Here is an 18,671-nt window from a genome sequence, read left to right on the forward strand (position 1 = left end):
GTTTCGTTTTAAATGTTGATCTTCAGGATCAGAAACTGGTTTTAGAGCTTCAGGAGAAATAAAATAAAAACCTCCTCCATCCGATCTGCAGATTTAACCTTCCGTCGGTTTGAAGCCTCAGATTAACGGAACCGGAGAAACCGCAGGATCTGCCGGTCGGAGGCCGCAGCTTCACCGGAAGATCATTAATGCACCGACAGCGACACCGTGAGGCCGAACGGAGGAACTGCAGCGAACCGGAGAGAGAAGAACCGAGTTTACCGGAGAAACTTCCCTCAGGTTACCGGCGATTTACCGGGAAGATTAAACGACTTAATGAGGTTTAATGTGATCAATGAGGCTGACTGGATTTCATTTATACACCGGAAATGTTCTTGTTTCACTTTTTATTCCTCTCAGTCCAATGTTTCTGCAACAAGTTTTAGTTTTTATCTCAATAAATTATAAAATATTAACAGACTTTATTCTCATTAGATGATCTATAAATTAGACTGTTGGAGAAAAATCAAAATTCCTCAGAAACCTTCAGAATAGAATTTAAAAAAAAAAAGATTTCTGGATCACAATAAAAAATATACACCAAAAAAAAAAAAAAAAAAAAAAAAATCACCAGCTATTTCTAAAATCTGAGAAATTATTATAAAATTCTCCAAAAAGCAAAAAAAGTGTAAAATGTCAAAAATAAATCACCACAAATATGAACAAAACATCAAAAATAATCAATGTATCAAAAAAAGTTTGACATTTATTAATAAATTGTGAAACAAAGAACAAAAGCTGAAAAAAAACTCAAGAAAATGTTCAAAAATAATCAGGAAAATATTCCTAAAATATTAAAAAACCTACAAATATCAAAAATGTCAACACAAGCCATAACATTTTAACTAATTGACCAAATAGTCTGATTAAAATAGAAAAACAAAAGCAATAAAAAATAAACACACCAAAAATATTTACAAAAATATTAAACAATAAAAATGAAAAAAAGTGTAACAAAAAAAATCACCACAAATAGGAAGAAATAATCAGAAATAAAAATTAATTTATTAATAAATTGTAAAACGAAGAACAAAATCTAAAACAAATCTGAAGAAAATGTTGAAAAATAATCAGGCAAATATCTTTAAAATACTAAAAATAATTTTTAAAAAAACCATAAATATCGAAAATATTGAGTCAATCAGAAGATTCTTTTTGGTCATTTTGCATCTTTTGGTGGAGATTTTGTATCTTTTTGGGGTATATTCACCTCTTTTTCTAGTGATTTTTGGTCCTTTTGTGCTGATTTTATATTTCGCTGTGGTAAGTTTGGCCCTTAGCTGGTGATTTGGTTTCTTTTTATGGTAATTTTCCAGCTTTTTTTTTGTCATCTTTGTTGCAGTTTTTCTCAGAGCTCAGATGTTTTTCCTCCTAAAATGTCACGTGTCTGTCTGCTGGACTGATGAAGTTCTGAAAAAGTCCATTAAAAAGTGATAAATCTGGACCCACCCCTATGGAAATATTCCCAGCATGAAAGTAGAACTCTGATCACTAATAAACAGTCAGCTGATCAGACTGATTGATTCTCCTGCAGCTCTGATCAGCCTCTCGGTGACCTCAGAACTGATCAACATTCAGTCACAGATCCATTAATCAATACTCTGATGTCAGAACTCCACCAGACTCCAGTGAAAGGAAGAAATAAGTTCAGGATGATGAAATATATGATTAATAAAACCTGTAAATGTGGTCAGGAATCAATACAATCAATAAGTCGGTCCTGAGGTTCAGCAGACGAAGGAGTGGAGATGTCGCAGGTTTCCTGAATGCCTCTCAGACACTTGAAGCGTTTTAATCCTGCTAATGATCCGTATTGATCGAATGAAAGCCGAAGAGTCTGAAGATGTTTGGATTCATGAAGAGAAAGATTCTTTTAGAAAAACTGTTTTCTGCCTGAACTGAGTCACTGTCGATCATACGGTTTAAAAAGGAGGAGAGACGGAGTCACACAGAACAACTGTTCTCAGATCAGCTCCTCATTACAGCTCATATAAACATCATCTGGACCAAAAACTGACTGAATGTGGAAAATGTAAAACGATTAGAGAGGATTTAACCCAAAGAAAACCAAAACTGACTGAATGTGATGAAATATGAAACTATTAGAGAATTTAACCCAAAGAGCACCAAAAAGCACCACAGGATCAGAGAGACGCTCTATGGAAGGAGAAAACCTGGAAAATGACTCCAGAAACTGGAAAAAAAAAAAAAACATCATTTCTTTATCTCATATTTGCAAACCTTTTATTTTCAAGTTTGAAGACAAAATTCAGATTTTCTATAATTATTTATGATTTTTATGTCCTGATTCTGACCTGGAGGTCTTATTATTTTGATATTTTTATCCAGATTTCCACTTTTAATTTTAATTATTTGGTTTCTCTTTTAAAGAAAATCTCCAAAATTAACAACATTTATCAGCTACACAGTTTAAAAACAGAAACAAACATCAGATTTTCAACTTTTCCTTTAATTACACCGAATGTGGGGAAAATTCAACAAACTGAAAAAAATATTTAATCAAATCATGTCTGGATTTTAAAAGACTAAAAAATACATGAAACAAATCGGGGCGAATAATGAGACAGAACTTTGGCAACAAGTAAAGATTTAATTAACAAAAATATAAATGTGATTAGTTTTCTATTGTTTTTCTGTCTTTAAATTATAATTGAATAAATTCAACATTTATCTCAGAATATGAATCATTTGTCTTTATTTCTGCTATTTTATTTCAGAAATATTTCTTTATCTCTGATTATTTCAAACCTTTTATCTCCTGTAGAAGCTGTAAAAAGTTAAATATCTGTAATATCTGGAGAAGAATTTTAATGTTTTCCTGACTTCTCTCTCGTTCTTCATGATGTTCTTGTTCCTCAGAGCTGCAGAACTTCAGATTAAAAAGGAACCAGAAGATAAAAAGACTGAAACGTGAGTTTTTATCCAAACTCTTCTCTCGTCTCATTTCTCTTTAAGGCTTTCTGTTTGAAGCACTTTATTTCTAAAATGTGATTATTGGACTTTTATTGTGAAGGATGCTGAGTGCTAATCTACTTCTTGGTGAAGAACTTCCTGAAGACGCTCATCCTGGGTTTGATGGAGTGTTCTGGTGGCTGGGGGGTCATGGTGGGTTGGTTCTGGGGAGGAGGTTCTGATGGAGGTCCAGATGAAGGTTCTGATGGAGGTCCTGATGCAGGCTGGTTCTGGTGGTTGCTCTGGAAACCTGCAGAGAAGCAAAGTTCAATCAGAACAAACGTCCACAGGTTCATCATCTTCTTCCAGTAAGAAACCACACCCAGCCAGCCAGAGGACTTCAGAACAGTGGATCTGATGTCATGAAGATCCTGGAGCAGCTTCTTCAACACCAGGTTCAACACGTCCAGGACAGGGGCCTGGTGGAGGACTTCTTGGGATGGTGGAGCTCAAACTACCTGCAGCTGAACACCTCCAGGACCAAGGAGATGGTGGTGGACTTCAGGAGGAACAGACCCCATCTCCAGCTCGTTTCCACCAGGGTCACGGACGTGGAGGTGTTCAGGACATATCAGTACCCGGGACGGCAGCTGGACAACAAACTGGACTGGTGAGACACCACGGACAGCATCTACAGGAAAGGACAGAGTTGTCTGTACTTCCTGAGGAGACCGGGGTCCTTGAACATCTGGAAGGACCTGCTGCTGATGTTCTACCAGTCTGCCGTGTCCAGTGTTCTCTTCAAGCTGTAGCTTGTTGGGGAGGGAGCACTGAAACGAGGGACAGACTGGTGAGGACAGCTGGTCCAGTGGTGGGACAGAGCTGGACTCTGGTAGAAGATCCACTCCATCCTGGACAACAGGACTGTGATCAGAGGAGTGTTCAGCTCCAGGCTGCTGTCTCTGACCTGCTCCACCAACAGGAACTCTTTGGTCCCCATCAGACTGTAGAACTCATCACTGAGGGGTCAGGAGGTCTCAGTCTTGACCACAGTAGAACTGATCTAATGTGATCGTAGAACGTCTGTGCACCTCATGTAGATTAATACAACTGTTGTCTTACTACCTGCAAATCACTTTAAATCTCCGTGTCTTGAAAGGTGTAAATATTGTTTGACATTTCATATATTTAGCATTTCTATAGAAGCTAAAATTAGAAGTGTTTTTCAGAGTTTATACTAACCTGTAATGTTACTAACATCCCTGTTTTGTCTTTTTGTTAATTATGATGTATGTAAGCTGCTGAATACTTTGAATTTCTCTCAGGATTAACAACCTATCAATCAATCTATAGTCTATCTATAGTCCATCCACCCATGTGGCTGAAATCTGCTTTTTATTAGCCAACCTATTGAAACCCTAGGAATTATTATTATTATGGTCCGAGCACCATGAAGTGGTACGAGGAACCTATTGAATCCCTAGGAATTATTATTATTAGGGTCCGAGCACCACAAAGTGGTATGAGGAACCTATTGAAACCCTAGGAATTATTATTATTAGGGTCCGAGCACCACGAAGTGGTACGAGGAACCTATTGAAACCCTAGGAATTATTATTATTATGGTCCGAGCACCATGAAGTGGTACGAGGAACCTATTGAATCCCTAGGAATTATTATTATTAGGGTCCGAGCACCACAAAGTGGTACGAGGAACCTATTGAAACCCTAGGAATTATTATTTTTTCTTTATTCATCGGCCGGGAAATCGGCATTTCTGACGCCCTAAACATACACGAAAATGCATGAAAATCGCCACACACATCAGGACCGGTGCGTGCCAAAATGGCTCAATAGCGCCCCCTAGAAAATTAAGAAAATTCAGCCCCCGGACAGCATTTGACCTACACTTCTGAAATTCGGTACACGTATGTAACTCATCAAGACGCACAAAAAAGCCTCTTGCATCATTACCCATAATCCAACAGGAAGTCGGCCATTTTGAATTTTGAGTCATGTTTTGGAAAATTTTGTGTCATTTTTGGACATTTTTTAAAATCTATAAACTCAAACAGCGTAATCCCGAGAGAGCTGAAATTTGGCCAAGATGTACTCCAGTCATGGGTGATCAAAAGTTATCAAAACGCTCCGCAAAAGTCTGAGGGCATGGAAATGGCGAGCCACGGAATGCGGCCATTTTGAAATATGATTCATATTTTGGACAATTTTGTCATTTTTGGATATTTTCAAAAGCTATAAACTCAAAGAGTGTAACTCTGAGAGAGCTAAAATTTGGTCAGGATGGACACCAGTCTTGGGTGATCAGAAGTTATCAAAATGCTCCGCAAAAGTCTGAGGGCGTGGCCATGGCGACCAGCGTTATGCGGCCATTTTGGATGTCTCACCATGAAACAGGAAGTGCTGTATAACTAGCCTGGACATGTACCAATCTGCCCCAAACTTTACATGTGTGATCACAGTCTGGCCACAATCACATCCATAGGTCGACATATGTTCACAGTGATAGCTCCACCTGGTGGCCATTTTGGATTTCTTGCCATGAAACAGCAAGTGCTGTCTAACTACACTGTACATGCTCAAATCTAGGGCTGGGCGATATGGCCTAAAAAAAAATCTCAGATTTTTTCACAAAAAATCCCGATTCACAATTTATCCGATTTTTTTAACCCTCTACCTAATCTCTGCACGGCGGAGTCCAGTCTACTTTATGCAAATAAGCTGCAGCCCTCTCCAGGTAAACACACCTGATCACAGCTGGAAATGCGCCGCATGTGGCTGCTGGTCTGGTTGTGGTGCGTTTCCTGCTGTGATCAGGTGTGTTTACCTGGAGAGGGCTGCAGCTCATTTGCATAAAGTAGACTGACTTCTACTTAATGCAAATTCAGTGAGGCGTGCGGAGATTCCACGCATCGTGAAACTGTCCTCAAACTTCTAAACTAGGCGTCAGTGACCTAAAACGAGGACAGATTCAGCTGCTGCACAGATTATTTCTCGCTTCAAATGCTTTCAGAAATACTTTTCGCTGACGTGTTTTTGAAATAAAAGGGAAAGTTTGCAGCCGAGCTGCTGTGTTTAACCGACTCATCTGCAGGACTGTCCAGCTGAAAGCTCGGTCATGTGACCACGTAGCAGCCTGCTGTTGGTCAGTGCTGTCATGTGACCATGTTGTGGTCCGCTAGTGACCGCCCGCCGTCCGTGTGATTTTCAGATGTGGTGTGTTGCCGTGCGGGAAAATAGCATCTAGTAGACACGTACCTTTAGATCTGCACCGCTCGCCGCCATGTTGTCGATATACACTCTCAGTTGCAGCGCCACCTGGTGGATATGCATGGGAAAGCCGGGCCGCTCGGATGCGAGGACCCGACCAACGCTGTTTGCAGCTTTAATTTCTTTTTTTTTTTTTTTGTGAAGGCCTCACCTGAGTGGAGCCCCTCCCCCCCCTCAGGGTAGGAGTGTCTGTTGTAGTAGGTGTGGGGGGGTTTGGGTGGAGGCTGGCCCTCCGTGGACGATTGTCTCTCCAGGCTAGCAGCTCTACGGTCCAGATGTTTGGAGGACGAATCCTCCGGAGCTTCGGCCAGTTTCGCCAGACTCAGTTTGACGGATGAAGCTCTCCTGAACAAGAAGAAGCTCTGATTAATGTCAGCTTAAATCATTAAAACACTGATTAATGTCAGCTTAAATTATTAAAACTCTGATTAATGTCAGCTTAAATTATTAAAACTCTGATCAATCTCAGTTTAAATCATTAAAACTGTGATTAATCTCAGTTTAAATCATTAAAACTCTGATTAATGTCATCTTAAATCATTAAAACTCTGATCATTCTCAGTTTAAATCATTAAAACTCTCAGTTTAATCTGTATTGTGACTGATGACAGTGATTCCTCCGACACCAAACACCACTGTCGACATGCTAACGTAGCCTCACTAAAGTGACCAGATGAATATCAGTGAATAATCCTGAAAAAAGCTGCTCAGAAACAGTGAACAGAAGAGCAGGTTGTTGGAGATCCATCCAGCATGGTGAAACATCTACAGATGACGAGCAGAGACTTAAAACTAAAAATGTCCAGAATGACTCAAAAAACGTAATTTTGGTCAATTTTGGAGAGGAAACACGGAGACAGAAAACATCTACAGAATGAGGAGACGACATTAGTTCTACTGTTGGATTTATTTTAGACACGATGAAGGTATTATGACCAGATTTTGAGTACATCTGGATGCTTTTTGAGTAAATGTGGACAAATTGTCCTCATTTTGGACAGATTATGAATAAATTTAGACAATGTGAGAATTTTATGGTAGTTTGGATAAGTTTCAAATCTTTTGGAGAATTTTAGATGAATATTTTCCATGTTGGTATAACCTGTGACAATCAAAATAGTCTAAAATGACTCAAAATTAGTGCAGAATAAGTAAAAAATTCCCTAAAATTTCTCTAAATTGTCATTTAAAAACAAATGATCAATCATTTTGAATGAATGAATCAATCAATCAAACCTTTATTAGTCATTGCACACTTTCATATACAACGAAATTTCATTTGAGCTGCCCTGCCAATGACCGCTCCGGCTGCTGCGCAGTGCTGCGCACACCTTTCTTGAGGAAAAAAAGAAAAGACATGTTGGGATCTGGGTAGGGATAGCAGAGGGTAAAAGAAAAAAAACCACCAAATGTACCAAATGAAACCTCCAATGTTGGGAAATTCAATTTGAGAAGGAACCTAAAAAAAAACAAACCCGCAACAGGCAAAGCATGACGTTAGACAAGGATAGTTGGGATAAGGATATGGGGAGGTGGAGGGGGGAGCACCACACAGTTAGCCGGTTCCTGTGCAGGTGCACGGATTCCTGGCTCCTGTGTATAGTGAGGAAAGCTTGTGGAGGCGGGGGGGATGGGGGAATGGACATGTGTGCGAATGTTTAGCTCAGTCCTCAGTTCATGAGTCCGAATGTTTGTGTATGCGTGTAGCCCATCTTCTTCCGTCTCAGACCTCCGGTGTCTCAGTTCGCGAGGGTGGGAGCATGATAACACAGCAAGGTTGCTATGGAGACGCCCTCGGTTGGCCCGGTCCAAAAGTCAACAGGTGTCCTTGGGAAAGTGGGGGGGGGGTTTAGGAGAGCTAACTCTTGGCCATGAAACTTCCAGAGGAGTTTGTTATTGTTCCAGGGGCGCCAGAATGTAATCAGTTATCTTCAAGTTTAGGCGGGAGAGAAGTAATTTCACCTTCCCCCTACTGCTCTCAATAATTTTAAAACCCAGCTGTAGCGATTCTCACCCTGATGGCTTCCAATCTGCGACTCAAATCAACAGTCACACCAAGCAAATTGTTCATCTTACGATTGAGTTCGTCATACCGAGAATCGGCAGCCATGATCCGATCGTTTGCATAGACCAGCAGTGTTTGGACGTCGTTTCTGTCTGCGGTCTTCCTCATTTTCCAGAAGCTCAGGCCAGTGAACAAGCCAATTATCAGCAGGCCTGTCATCATAAATCCGAATATATAAACATCTTCCACATCCTCCATGGATAGGGGTGCCAGGCACATGATCCCCTTCCACTTCCCCCAGGCGTCGATCACGTAACCAGAGGCGAAACTCCCATCCGGGCAGGTAGGCTCCCCTAGGCCTGTGCTCTTTGTGGCGACAATCTTGTCAATTGCGTTGAGAGACCAGTTAATCAATTCCATGATCGGTGTTTCGAAGGTCCAGTGCCAAGTCAGACAGACGAGACGAGACAGAAGTGCAGCAAGCAGAAGACATGAGGGTATGGGGAAGAAACAGAGAAAGATATGGAGCGAGGAAAAGTGCGACCGCCTCCTACAAGAGCTCAGAGTTATTTTGGACTATTCTGAAGTAGGTTTGGATGAACTTGGATTCCTTTTTGACATTTTTTTCTTACTTTGGACACAATCCTTGTCAATTTTGGACAATTTTATATTACTATGAACATGTTTTAGGTTATTTTAGACACGATTTTAGTCATTTTGGACAGTTTCTGAATTATTTTGGACAATTCTTATGTACATTTGGACAACTTTTGTCACCTTGGACAAACTGTCAATTTTGGACAGCATTACATTACTAGATTTAGGCTATTTTAGACAGATTGTAAGTCATTCTAGACAGTTTTTAAGGTATTTTGGACAATTCTTCAGTAAGTTTAGACAAGTTTCAAGTCATTTTTGACAATTTTTGCTACTTTGGACAAAATTTTAGTCAATTTTGGACAATTTTATATTACTATGGACAAGTTTTAGATTATTTTAGACAGGTTTTTAGTCATTTTGGACTGTTTTTGAGTAATTTTGGACAATAGACTGAGAGGGAGATGTGGCATGGCTCAGAAACAGTGAACAGAGGAGCAGGTTGTTGGAGATCCATTCAGCATGGTGAAACATCTTTCTACTGATGATGAACAAAGACTCAAAACTGGACTAAAAAAATGTCCAAAATGACTCAGAAACTGATTTTGAACAGATTTTGGACCATTTTCTGTGCCCTTGGACACGTTTTAAATCTAATTTCGGATTCTCTCTCCTTCTGTTTCCATCTAGCTGCAGGACTTTATATTTAAATTGCAGTCAGAAATGATGGAAAATGTTTGAGCAGCAAATAAACAGTGAGAAGCTGCTGCCTGGAGTTCAGAGGGTTAAATAAAGCTGCAGCGACGTCCTGCAGAATCTGGGTTTTCACGTTGCTGCTGCAGAGCCGGATACTTTCTGTGAAGCGGCTGAGCGCCCGCTGAATGTAATTCTCCTTGCCAACGTATCTCATTAGAGAAAAATCCTGCTGGCAGGAGTTTCATTTCTGGACCGTCGGCCTCCACGGAGGAGCTGGTGCCCCCGCCGTGCACAGCGTGAACAGGTACATGTGAAAGTCAGAGTCAAATTACCTGACGCAGTTTGAAGGAAAGCGCTCCGTCTTGAAACCCCGTCAGAGAAGGGAAGACTGCTGTCTGGCTGCACGCCGGCCTTTTGTATCGACCCCTCGTTTCAGGAATTCATTTGGATACGAAGCAGGAACGACGCAGACGCTGAAAATATTGTTGTTTGAAAGCTCAAGCCGACACCGAGCGAGTGGCTTTGAATAAATACGTCCAATATGAAGCAGACTACATTGATTTTAGAGACATAACTACGACCAGGAGGCTCAGACGGAGATATTCTCATATTCCTGACTCATCTGATCTTTTATAAATGCTTTTTTATTCATATTTTACATTATTAGTGTTTTTATACTGAATGGGCACATTTTAAAGAGCTATAAATAAACCAGCTCAGTTAAATAAGGGGTTTAACCCTCCTGTTGTCCTCATTTACAGGCAGCAAAAAAAATATTGTTTCCTTGTCTGAAAAAAATCCAAAAAATCAGCAAAAAAATTCCCTAAATTTCTGGAAATGTGCAAAACCTTCAGGAAGAAAATTCCAATAATTCCTTAAAAGTTTGCCTCAAAAAATTTTATTTTAAAAAAATTCCCCAAATTTGACAAGAAAATTCTTGTAAATATTTTCAAAAAATGAGTAAAAATCTTTCAAAAAAAAATCCTAAAAATATCTAAAGTGATTCCATATTTATCAGTAAATCTTCTATTTCCTTTAAGAACATTCACAAAAAAAAAAAAAAAGAAAATCCAGTGAAATCCACTGGATTTTGGTTGATTTTTAGGTGAATTTTCTTAAGAAATATTTTTAACATTTCTTTTTTTCCACCAAAAAATGTTCAGAGATTTCCCAAAAATGTTGAAAATGTGGACATCAGAAGTTTCACTGTGAAAATATATATTTTTTCCACATTTTCAAACTTTAAACTGGGTCAATTTTAACCCGCAGGACGGCACAAGGGTTAAAGGACAGACCGGGTTAATGAATTATAAATTAATCAGCAAAAAATACTAACTTCATTTAAAATTACTGTTCAACGACTGGTCAGACAAAATCCAAAGTACTAAACACAGCAAACAGGCAGCAGTTTTTTTTTTACAGAAATAGTGATAGTTTCATGCTAAAATATTAAGATGATGAAACATCACATTACTAACGCAAAATTAGCACACATTATGCAAAACTACCACAAAAAGACGTAAAACTATTATTTCAACTTGAAAAAACACTATTTAAAATATAAAACTGCCACATGAAGATGCAAAACAACCAAAAAAAGGTGTAAAACTATTATTAGAACATGTAAAACCACCATAAAATGACAGAAAATTATTATTAAAACATGTAAAACCACCATAAAAAGATGTAAAACTATTTAAAAATGCAGAACTGTCACATAAAGCTGCAAAAACACCAGAAAAAGATGTAAAACTGCTATTTCAACACATAAAACCACAATAAAAAGATGTAAAATTATGATTAAAACATGTAAAACTACCATAAAAAGATGTAAAACTGTTATTTCAACATATAAAACCATCATAAAAAGATGTAAAACTGTCATTTCAACATACAAAACATCATAAAAAGATGTAAAATTATTATAACATACGCAACTACCAAAAAAAAAGATGTAAAACTGTTATTTCAACATGTAAAACCATCATAAGATGTAAAATTATTGCTTAAAATTGTAAAAAATGCCACAAAAGGATAGAAGACTATAATTTAAAGACTGAAAACTACTGGATAAAGAAGCAAAATGAACATAGAAGATGCAAAACTACCACATTAATCTCTTCACAGACGTTGGATATCAGAATAATCCTCACAGCTGATCTACATAACAGAGGGACACCTTTATTACAATTTGATTTTGATCCAAAATAACAAAAACTTGTTTAGAAGAACTTGAAATTTGTCCAAGATCACTCAAAACCTGTCCAACATGATAAAAACTTGTTCAGAATTTGTTAGAAATAGCCAAAAGTGATTTGAAAATTGTCCAAATGGGAAAAAACACTCAGAGACTAAAAATTTGTCCAAAATACCTCAAAAATTGTCAAAAGGGACACAAAATTAGCCCATGTCTCAAAATTTGTCCAAAATGATTCAGACTTGTTCAGAGTGACTTGAAATTTGTGGTAAATGATTCACGTTCTCAAAATTAATATCCGGATACCACCATCTGGATCGAATATTCAGATATTCGTGTACAGCCCTAATGCAAAATGCATGTAAATGGCTCAGAATCATTCCAAATTTGTCTAAAAGAAAAAAAACTTGCTCAAAACAGTCTGAAATTTGCCCAAAAGGACTAGAAATACTGTCCAACATGGACACAAAACAGGATAAACAACTTTTAACAACTTGATGCAGCAGTGACGTGGAAAATTTGTCCAAAATAACTCAGAAATTGTCCAAAGTAACTCAAAACTAACTCAAAATGATTTAACATTTATGCAACATGAGTTCAATCATTCAAAAGTTAACCAAAATTTAAAAAAAAACTTGCTCAGAAATATATAAAATTTGTCCAAAATTACTTAAAATTTTTCCAAAAGTACTAAAAATCCAGCCCAACATGCTCACTACCTGATCTCATCAACATGACGCCAGTTTACAGTCAGACAGCAGGAAGGAGCAGCCAACACACATGCAACTCTAATTTATTAAACAGGAAGAGGCCCCACCTGGTGGAACATGCAGGAACTACAGCTGATCTACTGACAACACATTCACATAAAAAGATTTTTATGTGAATGTTCTTAAAGAAAATATTACAAGTATCACTGATATATATGGAATCACTTTAGATATTTTTAGGATTTTTTTGGAAGATTTTTACTCATTTTTTGAAAATATGTACAAGAATTTTCTTGCGAAATTTTTGGGGATTTTCTAAAATAAATTTTTTTAGGGAAACTTTTAAGGAATTATTGGAATTTTCTTCCTGAAGGTTTTGAAAATTTAAAATGCAAATATGTGGGGAAAAAAAATCACACTATTTTTAGGATTTTTTGGAAGATTTTTCTCATTTTTTGAAAATATTTACAAGAATTTTCTTGCCAAATTTGGGGGATTTTTTTTAAATAAAATTTTTCAGGGAAACTTTTATGGAATTATTGGAATTTTCTTCCTGAAGGTTTTGCAAAATTCCAGAAATTTGAGGGATTTTTTTTTTGCTGAATTATTGGAATTTTTTTCAGACAAGGGAACAATATTTTTTGTTGCCCGTAAATGAGGACAACAGGAGAGTTAATTATCTCTGAGGTTCTGTCTGGACTCACCCCGAGTCTTCTGAGTCGCTGCTGGAGGAGTCGGGTCGGTTCTGGAGCTTCTTCACCCAGAGCAGCTGGAGGTCTTTGGTGGACGCTGAGAACATGAACTGAGATCCATCCTCCAGACTGAAAACACCACAGGAGCAGATAAATAACCTCTCATACTGCAGGCAATCATTAAAAACCTCTTAGAAGATGATTATTGGTGCAAAATCTCCAAACTTCAGTTAGAATCATTTAAACACATGAAGATGAAACAGAGAAGATGACATTTCTGACTGAAACCAGCATCAGGACACTTTATGTTTAATTTATCTTGAGTGAGGATGAGGTGAAACTGTCCTACTTCAGCTTGAAGGTGTTCTCCTTCCTCCTGCAGAACTTGTTTTCCCTGCAGACGGTTCCAACCATGTTGATAGGAGGCCACCTAGAGGTCCTCTGAGGAAACACAACATCATTACATCGACAGGAGGCAGAAGGTGGAGAAGGTTTGGGTGTTTCTATCTGCTGTCTTGGTTTTATTAATCTGTGCTCTGACAAACGACACTTATCTGACAGAATGATGTGGAACTATTCTGGGTTTTTGGGATGGTAAAGGCAGCTTTTATTTATTTTTTTGTGGTAAATGAGCAATTTATTTTAGCTTGACTATAGCAGCAGTTCATTATATCACAACTTGAAATAATCTAATTTATTCTTTATTGCCGGAGCCTCAAAACCAGTCAGTTTTCTTTGGTTTCTAAATTGCTAAAATTGCACAAATAATCATCGGATTGGCGTTATTGTGGACACATTTAGAGTAGTTTTAAAAGCATTTTTAATTTTTTAAAATATTCATATTCAAAATTAGTCCAAATTTGTACAAAATGACAAACTTCAAAATCAGTATAAAAATGGTCAAAAATTACTTTAAAACTGTCTGAAATTACATGAATTTATTTTAAATGACCCAAAAACTGTCTAAAATGGAAGAAATCTGTGCAGAATTGTGAAAAGAAATAAGTCCAAAGCTTCAAAGTTTGTCAAAAATGACATTAACTTGAGCAAAAATGAACCAAAAATGGTCTAAAATGGAATAAATTTGTGCAGAATTTTTTGAAAAATGATTCTAAATGCCACAAAATTTGTTATAAATTAACATAAAGGGACAAATAAAGCTACTGATGAATAAATAAATGCAGCATGGCTCAGAAACAGAGAACAGAGGAGCAGGTTGTTGGAGATCCATCCAGCATGGAGAAACATCTACTGATGATGAGCAGAGGAGAGAGGAAAAGTCTGGAGAGGTTGAAACATGGAGACAGAAAAACATTTACAGGATGAGCTTAGAAATTTTCAGGTCTTTATTGCTTTATTTATTCTTCATGATTTTATCACAATAATTTCTCCCTCTAAGGTTTTTATTGGTAATTTTGTCCCATTTCTTTTTACATTTGTGTGTCCACATCTGCTGTTTATTTGTGCCTTTGCTGTATTTTAATTAAAACTTCTACCTCAGTGAAGCTCTGACTCTAAATAAAGGCAGATTTTCTGATGTTTTTCTTGATATTTTCATACCTCTGCAGCAGCTGCTTGGTCTTTAAACAGGCTGAGAGTTTGTCCTTCCAGAACAGCGAATACTTCCTCCCAGTGCTCTAGACCCTGAAACAACAAACACCAGGTTACTGAATCTCATCTCAGAGACAGTTTGGAGACAACAAACTTTTATTTGACATATTTAGAAACCTAAACTGAACACAACTGAAACTGTAATTTAAAAGATCTTTCATCATTAATGGTATTAGGTTATTTTTAACTTGAATATTGTGATTTCTGTGTCTGATTTTAAACATTTCCATCCATCTTCTCACCTTGTTTCCTGCTTGTTTCAGTTTGATCTCCAGCATCCCCTCCATCCTGACTGGCTGTCCAGCAGTCACCTGACCCCAGGTGAGAGAACACGTTGATGATGATTAACAGTCATGTGACCAGAAAGACATTTTTTTCCATTTAATTCCAGATTTTTTTTGATAATTTTAGCTGCGTTGATGCACATTCTAGGTGTGTTTAAAACAATAGTGGACATTTTAGCACTGATCATCTGCTGTAAATAAATATGCAGGACTCTTTAATCTTTTACTGCTTAAAAAAATAATGTTGCTGCTAATTATAGACACATCCCAGACTGTGATTACAACAACAACAACAAATTGTAAACATTTAGCACATTGAAAACATTTCAGTTTTTCAGTTTTTTAAATCCCAAAGTGACCAAATATTTGGACTGACGTTGGTTAGGAAAGTAAGTAGAAGTAGAGAATTATATTAATAAATAATAACTGGATTTTTTTACTAAGATACTTTTGTCTTGAAGCTCCTGAATGCGAGTTTATATTAAAAATAATATACTGCATAAAACATAATAATGTTGTTGCTAATTATTAACAGATAAAACTTCTCTAACCACTTATGTGGAAAATACTGCATTTTAAAAATATTTTTCATAAATAACAGTATCTTGTAAACAAACTATGATTCAAAGTGTTAAATGAAAATAACTAACTGGAAGTGGAAAATATTATTCTTATAGAACACTTTTAAGGTGTTTTTTTTTTTTTTTTTTTAATGAATTTTGTCTTTAAGGTTCTGAATGTGACTATATTTTATTCCAACATTGCATAAAAAATAATAATGCTCTAGAATCAATGTTGTTGTTAATTATTTACATATCCAAGACTGTCAGATTTAAAATACATTTTCAGTTTATTATCTTGAAAATAATAAATTTTATAGATTTTACTGTTCAATATGACAAAGACGTGTGAAATGAAAGAAAAATACTCAAAATGACTTAAAAAATACTCAAAATGACTTTAATACTCAAAATGACTTAAATACTCAAAATGACAATAAAATTCAAAATGACAAAAAAACTCAATGACTTGAACAAATACTCACAATTACTTAAAAATACTCACAATTACTTAAAAAATACTCAAAGACTCAGGAAATTGTACAAAATTATTAAAAATGAGTACAATTTGACAAAATGAAATAAACTGTCCTAAATTCTAAAAATTATCAGTATTTACTGGAAGCAGCGTCTCCAGACGTGGAGCTGAATCAAACAGAGGAACTTTATATACCCCAGACTATAACATTTTTAAAAATTCCACTTTCCATATATTATCTTAAAAATATTTCTTTCTTCTTTTATTTTTCACAAAAAACATCAGCGACAGCTTGTGAACAAACTGATTTTTAAAGGGTTAAATTCCTGAAAATGAGTAAATATTTGGTGGTTACGATCTGAACTGATGTTGATTAAAAAATGTGTCATGAAAAGTGGAAAATATAGTTTATATAATATTTTCATAGCAGTTATTTTACGAAAATATTTTTGTCTTTAAGGTCCTGACTGTGACTTTTTATTCTAACACTGTTAAAAAATAATGCTTCGGAATCAGTGTTATTGTTCATTATTTAAATATCCAAAATGGTAAGATTTAAAATATTTTTCTACTTTTCAGTTGTTCAGTCAGTTGTTTATTATCTTGAAAATAATTTTATTTATTTTTCATAAATACAGTTGTGACACTGCATAAACAAAAGACCATTTAAACGGTAAAAATATAATGATATGAATTAATGACTATTGGATAATTCTGATAAAATCTGATATTTTAATGTCACCATCGTTGACAGTGTTTTGACTTTCAGGACCTTTAAGGGGTCTAAATGGAGCAGATCTTACCTCAGGTGTTGGTTGGTCTTCAGGTAGATCCAGCGTCTTCTGTTGCTGTGGAGGAGATGGAGGACCGAGGCCATGTGACTCGGTGTCCTCCTCTCTGATTGGTGGTGCTGTCACCTGCTGAGAATCGGGAACATCAAACTGCTCCGGTGATTCAGGACGTCTTCCTGCAGCTGGAGGAGGAGGAGGAGCCTCAGAGGGAGCAACCAGCTTCCTGATTGGTGGAGGGGAGTCAGGTGGTGTGGCGATCTTCTTCACCTGGATCAGGGACTCGGAGCGACGTCCGGATGTCCCGTCTGTGGAGGAGAACCTGGGCTTTGGAGCCAGAGGAGGTTTGGATCTGGGTTGGAGCTCTGCAGGAGAGGAGGGAGATGAAGGAGGTCTGGATCTGAGGCGAGGTTCTGGAGGTGAGGAGGAGGATTTAGGAGATGAAGGAGGAGACTGAGGAGATCTGGATCGAGGTTGTACAGATGAGGAGGTTTTCGGGGATGAAGGACTTTTGGACCTGAGACGAAGTGCTGGAGGTGAGGAAGAGGCTTTAGAAGAAGGAGGAGGAGACTGAGGAGATCTGGATTGAAGTTTTACAGGTGAGGAGGATGATTTAGGAGATGAAGGAGATTTGGGAGGAAGAGACTGAGGAGGTCTGGATCTAGGATGAGGTTCTACAGATGAGGAGTTTTTAGGAGATGATGGAGGAGATTGAGGAGGTCTGGATCTGAGCCGAGTTTCTGGAGGTGAGGAGGTGGCTTTAGGAGATGATGGAGGAGACTGGGGAGATCTGGATTGAAGTTTTACAGGTGAGGAGGATGATTTAGGAGATGAAGGACTTTTGGATCTGAAACGAGGTTCTGGAGGGGAGGAGGTGGTTTTAGGAGATGATGGAGGAGATTGAGCAGGTCTGGATTTGAAACGAGGTTCTGGAGGTGTGGAGGAGGTTTTAGGGGATGAAGGAGGTTTGGGAGGAGGAGACTGAGGAGGTCTGGAACTGGATCGAAGTTCTTCAAGTGAGGAAGAAGATGAGGACTCAGGGGATGAAGAAGAAGAGGAGCATCTGGTCCTCATTCTGTGGGCCACCACAACGTTGGGACGACCAGGAGGACTGCTGGCTGAAGCTGCAGGACTGACGGTGATGACGTCCGTCTTCTGTCTGAGCGTTTGGTCCGTCGGTCGGCTGATGCTGAGTCGACGTACGACGTCTCTGGAGGTCCTGGAGGGTTTTCTCCTCAGGGAGGAAACTCTGGCTGGAGGTCTCCTGTAGTGCAGATCTTTGTCCTCAGGTCCATGAAGACCGAGTCTCTTCTCCCTCTGACAGATAAACAAAGATGTAAGTGGAGGAAATGATCTTTTTAAAGGCTTCAGGTAAACCCAACAACCTCAAACCGACCTGCGTCTTCTTCTTCTGCAGAGCGACGAACTTCTCGCTCTGAGTCTGGATCATGGCCTCCAGGTCCTCCTGCCTCTTCAGCAGCTCCATGACGTCCGACACAGAATCCTGCAGGAACCAGAACAACAGTTTGGGTTAATGAAGGTTCCATACAGTTAAAATGTTGATGGAGAATCTTCCCATCGTTCTGGTGCATTTTCAGCCGCCGTATTTTCCATTTAACCTTCGTGTTGTCCTGCGGGTCAAAATTGACCCGTTTTTAAGTTTGAAAATGTGGAAAAAAAACATATTTCCACAGTGAAACTTCTGATGTCCACATTTTCAACATTTTTGGGAAATCTTTGAACATTTTTTGGTGGAAAAAAGAAATATTAAAAATGTTTAAGAACAGTCACAAAAAAATCAACCAAAATCCAG

General features: G+C 37.8%; 1 protein-coding gene across 3 annotated transcripts in view; it reads right to left on the reverse strand.

The window, feature by feature from the left end:
- Positions 1-2,271: 2,271 nt before the first annotated feature.
- The window catches only part of sptbn5 (spectrin, beta, non-erythrocytic 5), a 90,874-nt gene continuing 74,474 nt past the window's right edge, over positions 2,272-18,671 (reverse strand). For 2 of the 3 annotated variants that reach the window (XM_055005750.1, XM_055005749.1), the window contains 8 exons: positions 18,255-18,362; positions 16,874-18,175; positions 14,991-15,059; positions 14,698-14,781; positions 13,487-13,578; positions 13,150-13,266; positions 6,392-6,585; positions 2,272-3,262 (listed from right to left, as the gene is read on the reverse strand). In XM_055005750.1, the coding sequence (XP_054861725.1) occupies positions 3,090-3,262; positions 6,392-6,585; positions 13,150-13,266; positions 13,487-13,578; positions 14,698-14,781; positions 14,991-15,059; positions 16,874-18,175; positions 18,255-18,362 (2,139 nt within the window). In that variant the 3' untranslated portion in view covers positions 2,272-3,089. Of the gene's footprint in view, positions 3,263-6,391; positions 6,586-9,870; positions 10,012-13,149; positions 13,267-13,486; positions 13,579-14,697; positions 14,782-14,990; positions 15,060-16,873; positions 18,176-18,254; positions 18,363-18,671 lie in introns of those variants that run through there. The other variant, XM_055005751.1, reaches the window with a different exon arrangement.

Source organism: Amphiprion ocellaris, chromosome 20 (genome assembly GCF_022539595.1).
Source record: "Amphiprion ocellaris isolate individual 3 ecotype Okinawa chromosome 20, ASM2253959v1, whole genome shotgun sequence".
Lineage (NCBI taxonomy): Eukaryota > Metazoa > Chordata > Actinopteri > Pomacentridae > Amphiprion > Amphiprion ocellaris.